Here is a 15,970-nt window from a genome sequence, read left to right as displayed (position 1 = left end):
TATCGTTGACATTTTCTGCAGATCTTTGGCAGATGTTGTCAAATCGCTTTGGTCGTGTTTCAGGACACAAGCTGTGGGAGGTTACAGACGTTGCATGACTGTTTACAAGGAACTGTCATTCATTGTAAATGAGGTGAGAGATCCACATTTGGTTCCTGGAGGTAAATAAGAGCTTTTGGATCTTTGAGTCGGTGATTTTCTCTTCTCAGCTGTGGTGAAAATCCAGCTTTTAATGTTGTTTATGTGGTGTTTTTAATACGCTTTAAGACAAACCATGTGTAAAATCATAAGTGGACAGCATTGCTGAGTATTTTCTTTTTAAAACTGCAGTGAACCAAAGACAGTCTCAAAAACACGGTGTGAAATCGCTGGTGTTTCTGACGTCACAAACGACCTTGTAACCAATCGGATCAACCAGTGGATCTCTGAGTTGAGTGGAGGCGGGGCTCATTTCCATATTCATAGAACCGCGCATTCTAAATGAGGCAAGGGTATCGAGTTACATACAAGCTGTGCACTAATAATTTTCTTTCATGAGAAAAAACCTTTAAATATGTCATTTTGGTGATCAATGATGAGTTTTAAGGGAATATTATTGACTGCAAGGGGAATTTAACAATCTGGTCGTGGTTTACTAACGCTACAGATCATTTAAAAAGAAATAAATCTTCTGCCCTGCAGGACAAATTCTCCTGAACTCATTTGTAGTAAACATGAATGAGTCACTGTTTGTACTGAAGAAATGTAATGCTTATTTGATTAGTGGACCCTTGATTTAGTACTTCCATTTATTTGTTTTGTTTTTTAGGTAGTTTATGTGGATTCTAGTTAAGTTTACCATTTGAAATGTGATCTCAGGCTTGCACAACTACTCATGTTTACTTATCAGCTTTCAGAATAGTCGAAAAACACCTTGCCGCATCAGTGGAGAGAGGAAAACTTGTAGGCCAAGTAACAGACTCCATGATTATGCGGTTGAGCAATATTTAATTTCCTAGGGTAAACATATTTACAAATATACTGTATGCACACGCAGACAAAACGCAAAAATCGAGTATGAACATGAACATCTCATGTGTTTGTAAATCAGATTGAGAGTTTGACATGAAGGCCTTTGCAGTTTGTGCTTTCCTCTAGCGCCATCTTCTGGTAAGCACATTTGCTTCTTAAAGTCCCCGTGAAATCAAAATTGAACCTATTTACTTTGTTAGCCCATATTACTAGTCTTGTGGTGAACAATTAATCCGTGCAAGTGAATATATATTAAAAAAATGTTTTACCTTAGTAATCTTTAATCAAAATCTGAAAAGTTACTTCCGGTCTGGAACGGTTTCTTTTTCTGATGACGTAGGTTTCACAGTTTGGGTGGGGAAACGCTTAACCACTCCCCTCAAACCGTTAGTTTGCTATGAGCGAGAGATGGAGAGGAGGAGCGCTAGAGTAAAACCCTGCCCTCTGTTCAATATTCCGTTTCACTTGGAAATACGTCACAGCACTGGAGAAAAATCGTTTGCAACTTCCGGTTCACGGGGACTTTAATAAATATTTTTGTATTCAAGCAACATACATTTTGTACATGGTTATGCATACAATACATATGTTTCATAACAAATGTTTATGAATGGACACATTGAAGACTTCATTTGTACATATTTTAGAGGAACAGTTCTTTCTGTACAGATCTTAAAGGAACAACAAAATCTGAAAATTCATCATTTACTCACCAACATGCCATCTTAAACCTGCACTGTAAAAAAATATTGTTGGTTTAACTTAAAAAAGTCAGTAACCTGGAAAAAGTGAGTTAATACAATGAAGGATATTAATTTAATCATCAGAAACTCAAAATTATGTGTTATCTGAACTAAATAAATTATTTAAGTTGATTTGACAAAAGAAAAAAATTTGTGATTACTACACTGTAAAAAATATTGTTGGTTTAACTTAAAAAAGTAAGTAACCTGGGTTGCCTTAAAATTTTAAGTTGATTGAACGGGAAAAAGTAAGTTAATACAATGAAGGAGATTAATTTAATCATTAGAAACTCAAAGTAATAAGTTATCTCAACTAAATAAATTATTATAAAGTTGATTTGACAAAAGAAAATATGTTGTGATAACAAATCTTGAAAATATTTTTTACAGTGTGTATGAGTTTTTTACAGTGTGTACGCAAAACTAAGACATCGATTCCAGGATACACTGTTGTTTCCAGTCCAATTATTTGAAAATGATTTAATAAAGATGCATTTACTAGACGAGTAAAATAAAGAAATCATATCTTGTTTTATAGGTGGGGGAATTAAAACGAAATAAGTTTTTGTTAAAAACAAGCAAAATGCTTTTGGGCTAAGAAAAATAATCTTAATTTAACGGAAACAAGATAATTTTTCTGGCTTAATTGGCGAATTTTTTTTCTTGTTTTAAGCAAAAACTTTGAATAATAATGACCGAAATTTCATTTTTGGCAGAACTAGCACTTCAAAAAAAAAAAAAAAAATCACATCCATCTTAATAACGTTAATTAATTAAAAAAAAAAAAAAGTCCATAAAATCGTAATAAAACAGTTATTTCCTCAGTGTGCTCTTATAGCGGTCTATCGGACGTGTTTCTCAGGTTCTTGAGCTCCAGCTCCAGCTGCCGGATTCTCTGGTCTTTCTCTCCGAGTTGATGTTTGAGTTTCCTCAGCTCGTCCTGCTGCCTGTAGACCGTCTTCAGCAGCTGCAAAACACACACACACACACACACGTCATCTCAGCGACATCTCGTTTCCCCCCTAGACATCAAAAGCTCAAACAGAAGTTCACAGATGTTTCTCCTGGGAAAAACAACCCAATAGTCTCATATTGTAGACACACCTCTTTGTCAGTGTTTGGAGAAGTGTTTTCCAGTAGGTCGATGCCCTTCACAGTGCGTCTGTCTCGTCTCGATGCTCTGAGTCCTGCTGGATTTGGACGTTTATACGCTTCTTTAAGAGAAATCAGCACTGGGCCTGTACAAACACACACATCTATACTTTAATGAACTCAGATCATGTTTATTTATGCATTTATTCTCAGATATATATGTGTATATAGACGTCACCCCGGTCGGTCCCACTAAGCCACTCCTCGGCCGACAGAGCCGGTTCTGAGCCCGCCGTCATCGGGAAAACATCCTCCTGAAACGACTCCGACTGCAGCATACACACACACACACATCACAGAAGGACTTTTAGTGTGTAATGGCTTCGTTTCAGTGACTTTAACTATTTCCCCGCCAGCATTTTTGACCATTTTCACAAAACTTTCATGGCCTGAACATGCAATATATCCAAAGAAAGAACAGAGCCTCTGCTTTTGTCCATAGCAGACAAGTGTTGTGTTATAAAAACACGCTCACACACAAACTTACACATTAGAGCCCGACCGATAAAGGATTTTGAAGGCCGATACGATACAAATATTTTTGGGTTTTAAAATCCGATATATCGGCCGATATTTTTTATTTTTTTTAATTAAATATTGTTGGATTTCACACACGTGTAAAAGAAAAGCGAACTTTTCTGCACAAGATGCGTTTGATACTTTTTCTCTATGTCTAAATGTTCACTCCTCGCAAGTATAACTTGCATTTTACAATGCAGGGACTGTAACTAGAGATATGCTAGTTATAAATACAGTAATCATTACTTTATTTAGGCAGAAAAAGTTCATTGTGGTTTCCAAGCTCATTAATGTTAACGTTAGCGCTCTTCCACTGATGATAGTGGCATTAGCTAGCTTTGTGGTTAGCTAGTCTATGATTTAGCAATAGATAACGTCATACTGCAAATTGTAAAACATACATTTTCAATATAACAGGCCGAGGAGAGATGATTAAAGCGTGTTTTGTCCGTTTTTATTTTATTTTTAAAATATTAATTTATCGGCCATTATATTTGGCGATACCGATATTATGGAAAATGCCTAATATCGGCCGGCCGATATATATCGGTCTGGCTCTATTACACATAGACACTCACACACACTCACTGATTTGCACACAGAAAATTCCATCAATGGCGGGGAAAGAGTTCAAATCCACTTGACCTCATTTCCGTTTCACTCAGAGAAGCGTCTCATTTCAGCTTGTCTTTACAGCCGAACCCATGTTATAAATCTTGGCTTCTCTCACCCTGCGCGGGACGATCATGGAAATGGGCTCCACCATATTTTTCAGAGTCACCAGCTTATAAAACCTGAAGATCTCGCACTCGCCCACATCGACCCCGCGCTTGGGCATCACACCTGCATGAAAACATCAGACTCGTTCACCTCCACCCTCGCGGAAAAAATTGTATTCTCGACCGGATGGCGGCGCTCTGTGTTGATCAGAAACTCACCGAGACCCTTCTGAGGAGCCGGAGACCTGAACTCCATCAGCAACTGCAGGAACGGCTTCTCAGCACTGACCTCGTAATACCGGATGTTTCCGTCGCCCTGTGGACGCCACAACACCTCCGGTCAGATCACAAGTGTAGATAGCTTGTTAGATGCTAGATATGTTGCATCTCAGTGTATTGTAGTTCTGTAATGGTCACCAGCTGGAGTGCCCTTAAGAGCCACTAGAGGGCACTGCACACCGGACTATAATCACTCCCTCACAAACTACGTTTCCCTAGCCTGCCCTGGATGCCAGCCCAAACCCCGCCCACAACAGACTCGATCCATTGAGGAGTAATTATGATCGTTTCAGAAATCGTCGGGCCAATCAACCAGACAACTTTAAATAAACGTATCTGTGGGGTGTTTTGAGCTAAATCTTCACATATATGCTCATATTTTACATTTTGTGAAAAGGTCATTAAACCACCCCTTTAAAGAAAATATTTACCTTCCCGGCCAGATAGATCATGTGTGTGTCGGGATCATAGAACGGGAAGAGGACTCCCGACAGCCCATCGATCTCTTCCTCCATGACGGGTGCAGACAGGTCCTCCTACATATAAACACATATCCAGATGAATCTGTTGACTTATTCTAGTCGGACTATAGACATTGATAGTGTCCGGATGACTGTCACCAATTTAGACCCTACCTGATCCCATAATGCAATCTGTCTGGTGTTCCACCTGGAGACGCCCGTGGTGAGGACACGTTTCAGATTACCCAGAAACACCACGCGGTTCACTCTCGTGTTTTTACAGTCTGCTTCCTGTTTGGATGTACAAATTATATATAACTAAGCAAACAGAAGAGTTGAAATATAAGCTTTAAAATAAATAAAATGTTTATCAATTTATTAGTTTAATTTTTTAATTTTAAAAAATAGTTTTGTATTTTATTTTAAAATTTTGTGCTCTTTAAAATGCAAAAAAATAAAATCAAAATGCTTGCGTTTTTATTTGTTCCATTTATTTTATTGTAATTTATTTTTACTTGAATAATATCTCGGAAAAACCTGAAACAGTGTTTGATTAAATGGGAATTTTTAGAAATAGTATAATAAAAATTCATAATAGTAATATTTTATACTATAATATAACATTAATATTCATAATATTTCAATATTAAATAAGCCAATTCAATTTTGAAATAAAATTATAAAAAAATTATAAAAATATAAAACATTTTGTAATATATATATATATATATATATATAATTTTTCTTTATTTTAATAAAAATATAGATTCTGTATATTTTTAATATTTATTATAAAAACAATAATGTGTATGGTAATTCAGTGACACCAAATCAGAATAATGCAAACATAACATTTATTTTCAACAAAATGTATTTAATTAAACCAACTTTTTCATTTAAATATAGTATACAGTTAAAATACAGAATTTTAAAATAAAATATAAATATTTTTTATTTATATATATTTATATTAAATTATATATTTTAACTGTACACTATATTTAAATGAATATATCATTTATTAACATTGTCTTGTGCTGGTATAAGACGTGTGCACTCACCTGAAGAACTTTCCCTGAACGTGGATCAATAATCCGCAGTTTTTTATCCTTGCAGCTGGTGGCCAGTAAACTTCCATCAGTGTTGAAGGACATAGAGAGGACAACATCTGGATGGCTGTCAATCATCTTCACAGCCACGCCCTCTTCCAGATTCCAGATCAGAATCTGTTACATCAACAACAAAAATATCACTATTGTTAGTCATTTACCCCTTCAGTTCTCTGCGGGTTAGGTCCGGTTATCTTGGTCAGTGTTGGGGAAAGTTACTTTGAAAAGTAATGCATTACAATATTGCGTTACTCCCTTAACTAATTGCGGTACTTTGTTAATTTTCAAGAAAAGTAATGCGTTACATTAATTTTGCGTTACTTTCTTTCACCTTGATTGTTTTGTTTTTACAAAAAAGTGCTACTTTTTGGGCAAAAGTAAAAGCCCTTTCACACCAAAATTGAACTAATAATCCTCAGGCTGATGGAAGTGTGTGTCCAGTGGAGGGCGCAACTCAAACAAAACTTTCAACACTTACTTCAAAAATAAAAACTAAAAATATAAAGTCATTTTTAGTAGTCAATATAAAGAGATTAACGGTTTGCATAGTCTGATTTTGCGTTTCACTGATTTTATTCATTTTGAGGAATATTAAATGTTTTTTGTGCAAGTGAGATTAGTAAATGCACACACACATTTAGTCTAAAACTACAATCACCATCATGTCCACACACAACCTCTGGACAAGAGAGCTGTTAGTCAATAAATAGGAAAACAAAGTAACTTGCGTTACTTATTTGAAAAGTAACTCAGATATTATGTTATAAATTTGAAAAGTAATGCGTTACTTTACTAGTTACTTGAAAAAGTAATCTGATTACTTGTAATGCGTTTCCCCCAACACTGTCTCGGTCACCTTGCAGTCGTAGCCGGCGCTGATCAGGATCCCGCTACAGGAGGGATGCCACTCGATAAGCCCCGCCCTCCGGCTGTGGCCAATCAGGATCATCAGAGCTTCGGTCATGTTCCTCCTCAGACCGCCCTCAGGAATCTGCCAGATCCTCACCTGAGGTTCACAGTCAAGGCAACATTTATTTCAGTATTATTAGATATTATTAGATGTCAGATGAGAAGTTTATCTATGGATCATCTTTTATATCTGTTTTAATTTTCCTTGCTTTTATTTTGTGATTATTTTAATTCATTTTTTGTGTAAATCACTTTGAATTACCGTAGTGTTTCCTATTATATTTCTCCCTGTTCAAGGCTGCATTGGCATTGTTAGTTCTCACCGTACAGTCCTCAGAGCTGGACGCGATGATGTTGTCCATGAACGGGCTCCACTTGATGTCCATCACGCTGCCCTGGTGGCCACACACCTTTGGGTGATGAGGGTCTATTCGCCCTGGCTGAGAGAAAATGAGCTCATATTTAGACCGGGGCAAGTTGTCACACAGGAAAAGTATGAGAATTTGTATTTGAATTCTAGAAGTTGTATTGTATGTTGGTGACAGTTAAGACCTAGCTGGCTAAAATTAGAATATTTTTGTGTTTTAATTCTCAGAAAAATCTAAATCCTTATGGAATTGTTTATATAAACATTAAACAACACTGACCTACGTCAAGACCAAAGTTACTCAATAACAGTATGTACATTTTAATTACTGCAAATTTAGGCATTATAATTTATTACTTTCTTTTGATCAAAATAATGGTGTGGTTTTTTTTTATTTTATTTTATTTTATTTTTTTTGCTGTGTGTTTCTTTTTTTAATATTATGAGTATTTTTTGCTTTTGTTTTATGGATTACTTTGGTCAAAAACTCAATAACATTTTAAATACATACAGTATATGCCGTACAAGAGGGCTTGATATATATGCATGTATATATTCAGTATATATGTATATATACTGTATATATAATGTGTGTGTGTGTGTGTGTGTGTACCCCCATCTTAAAATTATACACTATTTATACACTATAGTAAAAGTATAACTTTCCTCAATTTTATTTTCATATGTAAATACTAGTAAATCGAAATTAAAATTTTCTTGGCTGCAGTTCTTATTTCTACCACAATGTGGCGTTACAAACAAACTATTCATTGTGGTTCAGCAGAAATCTGAGCAGCCACATTAGCCAAAATAAAAGCTTTTTGTTCACTACACCGTCTTTAGTTCCATAAAACACATTTCTGATTAAACTTTCATAAAACACGTTAGTGTATGCTTGAGGACTGAACTAACTAGTATCAGAACTCTAACAGAGGACTGATTGTGTGTCTGTACCAGTCACATATGTCTCACACATCTCTCTCTCCCAGCCTGACATTGATATCAATACATCCTCCAAACACGGAAAACACACGTGTCTGAACACACACGGTGATGGATTACTGTCTCTCTACGTGCATTTGCACATGATCTCTGGTTAAACAACATTACTGTGATGGTACTAAGACCAAAACCGTAGCACAGTAATGCTTTAGTTGGCTGGTTGGTTAAACTAGTTAGTTTTAGTATGCACAGTACAATTATGCTTCAGTTGGTTAGTAAAACTAATTAGTGTTAGTATGCACATTACAATTATGCTTCACTTGTTAGTAAAACTAGTTAGTTTTAGTTGTTCACAGTACGATTATGCTTTGCTTGGTTGGTTAAACTAGTTAATTTTAGTATGGACAGCCTGATTATGCTTTGCTTGGTTGGTTAAATTAGTTAGTATTAGTATGCACAGTATGATTATGCTTTGCTTGGTTGGTTAAACTAGTTAGTTTTAGAATGCACAGTATGATTATGCTTCAGTTGGTTAGTAAAACTAGTTTGTTTTAGAATGCACAGTATGATTATGCTTCAGTTGGTTAGTAAAACTAGTTTGTTTTAGTATGCAAAGTACGATTATGCTTCAGTTGGTTAGTAAAACTAGTTAGTTTTAGTATGCACAGTATGATTATGCTTCAGTTGGTTAGTAAAACTAGTTAGTTTTAGTATGCACAGTACGATTATGCTTTGCTTGGTTGGTTAAACTAGTTAGTTTTAGTATGCACAGCACAATTATGCTTCAGTTGGCTAGTAAAACTAGTTAGTTTAAGTATGCAAAGTACAATTATGCTTCAGTTGGTTAGTAAAACTAGTTAGTTTTAGAATGCACAGCATGATTATGCTTCAGTTGGTTAGTAAAACTAGTTAGTTTTAGTATGCACAGTACGATTATGCTTTGCTTGGTTGGTTAAACTAGTTAGTTTTAGTATGCACAGCACAATTATGCTTCAGTTGGCTAGTAAAACTAGTTAGTTTTAGTATGCACAGTACGATTATGCTTTGCTTGGTTGGTTAAACTAGTTAGTTTTAGTATGCACAGCTCAATTATGCTTCAGTTGGCTAGTAAAACTAGTTAGTTTTAGTATGCACAGTATGATTATGCTTTGCTTGGTTGGTTAAACTAGTTAGTTTTAGTATGCACAGCACAATTATGCTTCAGTTGGCTAGTAAAACTAGTTAGTTTTAGTATGCACAGCATGATTATGCTTTGCTTGGTTGGTTAAACTAGTTAGTTTTAGTATGCACAGCACAATTATGCTTCAGTTGGCTAGTAAAACTAGTTAGTTTTAGTATGCACAGCATGATTATGCTTTGCTTGGTTGGTTAAACTAGTTAGTTTTAGTATGCACAGTATGATTATGCTTCAGTTGGTTAGTAAAACTAGTTAGTTTTAGTATGCACAGTACGATTATGCTTTGCTTGGTTGGTTAAACTAGTTAGTTTAAGTATGCACAGCACAATTATGCTTCAGTTGGTTAGTAAAACTAGTTAGTTTTAGTATGCACAGTACGATTATGCTTTGCTTGGTTGGTTAAACTAGTTAGTTTTAGTATGCATAGCACAATTATGCTTCAGTTGGTTAGTAAAACTAGTGAGTTTTAGTATGCACAGTATGAGTATGCTTTGCTTGGTTGGTTAAACTAGTTAGTTTTAGTATGCACAGTATGATTATGCTTCAGTTGGTTAGTAAAACTAGTTTTAGTATGCAGAGCTTGTTTTAGTATGCTTGTTTTAACTAGTTTTAGTATGCAGGTGGTTGGTCAGTGAACTCTACCTTGTGAAGTGGGATAACGATGAACGCTCCTCCTCCCGCGCTCTCTGTGACCACGGCGAGGAACTTGGGGTTAACAGCACAGAAGTGGTTGTCATGGACACTGTGAGTGATGGGAATTCCCTCGTAACACTGTTCCCTGCTTCCCACTTTTCCGTAAACATGCCGGAACTTTGAGTTTCTGTACGTCGAGTGCCACGACATCTATAGAAGACGAACACAGCGAGAAAACACCAGTTAGCAAACTAAACCAGCAGCATTGATAATATATCACACACACACATATATACATATACAGTCAAACCAAAATGTATTCAGACACCTTCAACATTTCACATTGAAAATGGTACTAAAGCAGAACTCAGTTGATATTTGACTGGTTTTGTCCGTCCTTCTGTTAGACTCTCACACATGAATTATGTTGAATATCTCTTAAATTTAACTACACAATTAGATAATACCAGTTTAGCTCAACCAGTGAGCAAGCAATGCTTCATGTTGGTCAGAGCATTAGCAATTACAGAAAACACCCTTCAGCAAAACATCATCAGCTCAAAGTGGAGGACTCATTTTTGATCCCAAATTTGTATAAATGTTATTGTTAGTCACTGTATGAAGAATATTTGTGTATAATATGTCTCAGTTTACTTTAATTTGCTCTCATCACTTTCATAAATGAACTATAGTGTCCTGCACACACTAGGAAACAAATATTAAAAATTATATCTGGTGTTTGAATAGTTTTTGGTTTGACTGTTTATATATTTATATATATATATATATATATATATATATATATATATATATATATATATATAATCCCACATAACACACAGACATTTAATATTCAAACAATCTATTTGTACAGTAGTGACACACTTTTCACATTGATTAATCCGAGATTATTATTATTTCTCCGCATGACGATCATTCAGCTGAACAGTTCTGGCATGTTTCTGTTGTGTGTCTCTGAGGTTTATAACACGCGTCCCACATGTTCAAACGCCACCAATCACTCAGAGAGCGAATACATGACCTATTTTCTCTCTCTCTCTCTCTCTCTCTCTCTCTCTCTCTCTCTCTCTCTCTCTCTCTCTCTCTCTCTCTCTCTCTCTCTCTCTCTCTCTCTCTCTCTCTGACAGCAGTGGTGACGTTGTTCGCGTTGACGGCAGGGATTGTGTAACTCGATTTAATGAGTTGGAGGATTTGCAGGAGAAAGATGAGCTACATAATCTTCTTCAGGCGTTTGAGGATGAAAAAGAAACACAGAATGAATGTTTCTCACATGTTTTATTGTCACTATAGCTCAAAAATCTGAACTTTAACTACTTCAAATTTGTGAAGTGACTGATTCTGATCCTGATCCTCTCATCCTGTGGTTTGCGTTTCATTGTTTGCTATTGTTTCAGCTCAATTCCTGCTTTGCCCTCGTGCGTTTCCTTCTTTTGCTCTTAAACACACACACACAAACTCGAACCGAATCTTCAGGGATTCAGACACAATGGGGATCCATCCGCAGCTTCTGCTCGAGACCGGACGAGGATTATATTAATATCTCCATATAAAGACAACACGAGCACGTTTAACCATCGCACTTTAACTCAAGTGTGTGATTGTGATTAAAGAGCTCTTGAAATGTAGAAAGTTAAGGTTGTGTGTTTCCTGCAAGATTCACACACATTCCCTGTTGCTTGTTTTTATTGGATAATCAGTTTTTTTAAAAGATTCACTGGAAAAAAAAAAGGTGAAAAACACTTTTTAATCAGTTTTGTCTCATATAGTAAAATGTCTTTAAATAAGATGCATTTTATTTTTACAAAATATTAAAATTGTAATTTATTTTTCATACCACATTGGTAAATTACTTGTTTTAAGCATTAATGTAACACTAATGAGCGAGTTCTGCGATTAAAATGAGAGAAAAAGGCACACTGTTATTGAGGTAACTTAAGTTGTTGAGTTCATTGATATTAAAATTGTAACAGAAACTCAAAATATTATGTTATCTGAACTACATTAATTATCTTGGTTGATTTGAGAAAAGAAAAAAAGTAGTGATAAATCATTAAAATATATTTTTTTTTGAGTTAAGTTTAATATGTTTTACTACGAAACAAGACAAAAAAGATTTTGCTTTGCATACAACAAAATAAAGTCAAATATTTTAAGCTTTCTTCGATATTTCTCTTAGGTATTATATATAATTTGCTTATATAAATACAAATTTAATTGGTGATATTATCATATTAGTTGCATGTTTAAAACAATATACATATATCAAATATTCCTCCAGTTACCGTATGAAATGTATATATATAAATGTGTGTATGTGTGTGTGTGTGTGTGTGTGGCTAATTTCTAGCATAACTGGAAACATTTTTTTATATTAATTTCCATATTTCCCTGTCAATTGTATTAATTCCTGATGGATTATATCCGGCATCTTCATTCAAACTCAGGTGTCAGTCTTCTTACCGTAAGTTTGGTCATGAAGATCTGCTCTTTTGGTCCCAGAATGCTTTTCTGCTGCTGATCTAATGAAGGAGGAAGACAGAGAGAGTAAATGACACACAACACACATCTGCTGCTGTGATTGAAACACACACACACACACACACACACAACACCATGCTGGAAACACGACTCCTCCCTCCCGCATCTCTCTCTACTGGTGATTATATAACACATGCAGTTTTTGACTGATGAATCCACTTGTTCAATCTCGCAAAAAGCTTCATTCTAAAGTCCAAATGTAGATGTTTTTCCTTTTGCATTTACGGTAGAATGTAAAATGCAGAGTTCAATATGAAATATGTCTCCAAACATTAATCTGTAGAACTGAATGATCCTGAAAGCCCTGCATGTAAAGGCCACGTGTTGAGTATTATGATAGAATTATAATAGAAGTCATGTCAGCGCAGGAACAGTCCAGTTAAACTGAACGCAATGAGCTCACTTTACCTAATTTGGGAAAGATTCACATCATATCTTGAGCGTATGTTCATCATTCAGCTTCATAATAATAGTAATAGTAGTTTTCATAATAGTAAATAGTAATAAATTCGCAGGGAAAGCAGGAACTGATACGAATATAAATGTTTAATTGAAATGCAAGGATTAAAGCATCTGCATAATTGTAAATGTCCAAATAAAAGTGGTGTGACGCCCTCGTGTGGCGGTGAGATGAAACACACACACACACACACACACACAAACGGATGAGCTCACGCTTCAGACTGACTTCACTTCTGGCTGATGTTGTTTCAAGTGTTTTGAGGTTAATGTGACGCAGGTTTAACTGAAGCGTGTTTTGGCTGTGAACATTACGAGTTGAAACACTCCCACAAAGTCTATATTTAATGGTTTATAGCGGCCTGACGTCTGCCGATCCATATCCCAGATTATTTCCATGGGTTTTTGCACCAATTTCTTAATCGTTCTTCAACAAAATACACACTCTGCAATTAAAACGATGTTTTCCATGTTTTAAAACAAGATCGCAACACTTAGATATTAGTGCACATTTTTAAAGATTATATATTTCTTGAACATAATTGTTCGTTTTTTTTCTAACTGCACTGGTAGATTTTTTTAACTCTTTTTTTTAATACTTAAAACAAGTAATAAAAACGTATTTAACATATAAATTGTATACTTTAAATTTGTTTTTAGTTTAAACTTAAAACAAGTGAAAAGACAAGTATCTCTGAAGACGAGTCTTGAGTATCTTTTGCTTGTCAAGTATACTTCTAGTTTTAGGATTTGTAGATGTTTTAAAGGTGCATTATGTAAAAACAAAACATAAATATGCTCTGTAGTTTTGTATTATCTTGTTTTAAGGGCTGTTAAGGATGTGTAGATATTTTTACATTGATTATAGACATTGAGAACATGCACTATATGTGTATTTTGTCTTTTTCTGTTGAACACAACAGCTCAATGGTGTTATTTTCCAAGGAATGAATGTGGAGAAAAAACAAAAAACACAAATAATGACTTAAATTTGGGTCTGTTTCTTCCTGAATACTTTTATAGCGCCTTTTTAGGATCTTGACACCATCTTTTTTTATTCCACGGAAGAAGGTTTGTCATATAAACGTTGTTTTTTCTGTGAACTAGAAGATTATTGTGGTATTAAGAGAATTTCAATAGAGTTAATCATCTCCTGCTTTGCTTTTCTAGCGTATCAAAGATCTCCTCGTGTCTGGAGTCTCTTAAACACACGAGTCATGAAGGTCAGCGGTCTCTGATGTGGTTTAATAGTGTTATATCCCCCACCAGCTTCCAGGATATTCCTCTGTTTACTTTGGTTTCCAGAAGAGCGACGCCCACTTTTGACAAACTACAGAAATCACTAGTAAATTTCACATAAAAATTATCGAATGGCAAGCAACACTAAATTGCACATGAAATTTTGAAGAAAATGTTCTTCCTCTGTGTTTTGGTCTTGTTTTCCAGTATCTAAACAATCTTAAATCTTGTTTTCTGAAAATTGTATAATTTAATTGTATTATTAAGGGATAAATATGATATGATCAATAGGTTATGACAACATTTCTGTAACTTGTCAAAATAAATTAAGCAATTTTCAACTTTTTTTTGAATAAATTAAACAATATTCAGTTTCATGTACTTTTGACTTAAACATCCAAGTTGATTGTACTAAAGAAAATGAGTTTTGAATACTTTGAATATCATCTTTTTTATAGTGCAGAGATCACATTACATCACTGTACTGTTTTTGTCCAGAGGTTTTAGCTTGAAATCGAGTGTATGGATTTGAAACAAAGCTTCATGCAACACGAGACTGAACTTAAAGCCACAATTTTGATTTCTTGAGGTCTTTAAAGAGTGTAAACTACCATGTTATGGAAGTGCGTTGGGCTCTGTGGTGTTTCCCGACAGATGTGGAGTCCAGAGAGATGAACATCTGGAGAGAAAGAGAGAGAGAGAGCAGTAAAAACTCAGCCTGGTCTAATAAACACAGTTCACCGGTACCTGCTCCAAACTCTCTCTCTCTGTGCAAGTCTGAGGTCGATCGACCCGTTTTCAGCTCCTCCTCCTCAGATGTAGTTCTGCTGCGGTTCAGTCAGGTTCAGACCCGAGTGTGTGCTCTCGCTGTGAGGACCTCATGCACACACACACACACACACACACACACACTGACTGATTCACATATGAACTTATGGAGTACATGTACATCTTGCTGTTGTGGATCGGCGCTCTGCTGCCAGGTGAGCTAGATTATGATTGTCAGGTGTACACTCCAAAATATGAAATTTTAACTTGTTTTACAGTACAAATATCTAAATATTTTTAAATCAAGATACTGGAGAAGCTAAATGGCTTATGATATTTATGCTTAGAACAAATATCTGTCAGTGGGGTCAGAGAAATCAACTTAATTCAAAGGGGAAAGCAAGTGTATTTTTATGACCCCACTAAGATACGCATAAATTAATTTCATTTTAAGACTTAATATCTGAAGGCATTTTGCTTCTCAAGGAAATCTACCTTGTACTAAAGTATAGTAAACATTTGATCAAAGTTCAAAGTTGTCCTAAGACAAGAAAGGGTATTGTTCAATATTAATTGGATGAAAGCTTTTGATCCAATGTTGACAATAGAAATCAAGACAAATACACTGAGGAAGAAAGCATGTTTTGTGGCACTTTTTGCGATATGTGAGACGAATCAGACTAAATCTGTGAAGTATATGATGTTTATTTCTCCTGGGAGTCACTATGAGTCACTATAGTTGTCATCCAGCGAAAGGATGAGGTTATAAAATGAATGTGGAGCCGCTCAGGTAATTTGATGAGAAATTATATTGAGTTTTGGCACAGTTTGAGACATTTTTTTTCCGAAACCGAGTGAGTGGATACGTGTGCAAATTCTCTTTAATTTAATCTCATTTTTGCCTAAAATCAAGATATTAAAGAC

The 15,970-nt window shown here is 35.3% G+C and overlaps 2 protein-coding genes across 3 annotated transcripts in view; one reads left to right on the top strand and one right to left on the bottom strand.

Annotated features, from left to right (window-relative positions):
• Window positions 1–967: 967 nt before the first annotated feature.
• coro2bb (coronin 2Bb) lies at window positions 968–15,018 on the bottom strand. 2 transcript variants are annotated; one of them, XR_016150734.1, is made up of 14 exons: window positions 14,890–15,018; window positions 12,503–12,561; window positions 10,031–10,231; window positions 7,226–7,342; window positions 6,850–6,999; window positions 5,946–6,110; window positions 5,059–5,175; window positions 4,855–4,959; window positions 4,364–4,460; window positions 4,156–4,268; window positions 3,085–3,175; window positions 2,859–2,992; window positions 1,535–2,721; window positions 968–1,165 (listed from the first exon to the last, which is right to left on the bottom strand). XR_016150734.1 is itself a non-coding variant. In XM_039648170.2 (12 exons), exons 1-12 carry the CDS (start codon window positions 12,515–12,517, stop codon window positions 2,587–2,589), a joined length of 1,440 nt encoding a protein of 479 aa, XP_039504104.2. In that variant the 5' UTR covers window positions 12,518–12,659; the 3' UTR covers window positions 968–2,586. The 2 variants fall into 2 exon arrangements, 1 of the variants encoding a protein (XP_039504104.2); XM_039648170.2 differs by lacking the exon at window positions 14,890–15,018 and having other exon boundaries at window positions 968–2,721; window positions 12,503–12,659.
• Window positions 15,019–15,061: 43 nt separating this feature from the next.
• itga11b (integrin, alpha 11b) overlaps window positions 15,062–15,970 on the top strand; it is a 45,108-nt gene continuing 44,199 nt past the window's right edge. The window contains exon 1 of the mRNA XM_039648169.2: window positions 15,062–15,261. Within this exon, the coding sequence (XP_039504103.2) occupies window positions 15,213–15,261 (49 nt within the window). The 5' untranslated portion in view covers window positions 15,062–15,212. The remainder of the gene's footprint in view (window positions 15,262–15,970) is intronic.

Source organism: Pimephales promelas, chromosome 25, assembly GCF_988280905.1.
Source record: "Pimephales promelas chromosome 25, fPimPro1.hap1.1, whole genome shotgun sequence".
Lineage (NCBI taxonomy): Eukaryota > Metazoa > Chordata > Actinopteri > Cypriniformes > Leuciscidae > Pimephales > Pimephales promelas.
The sequence above is the reverse complement of the archived record's forward strand: the minus strand, read 5'-3'. Positions and strand labels throughout refer to the sequence as shown.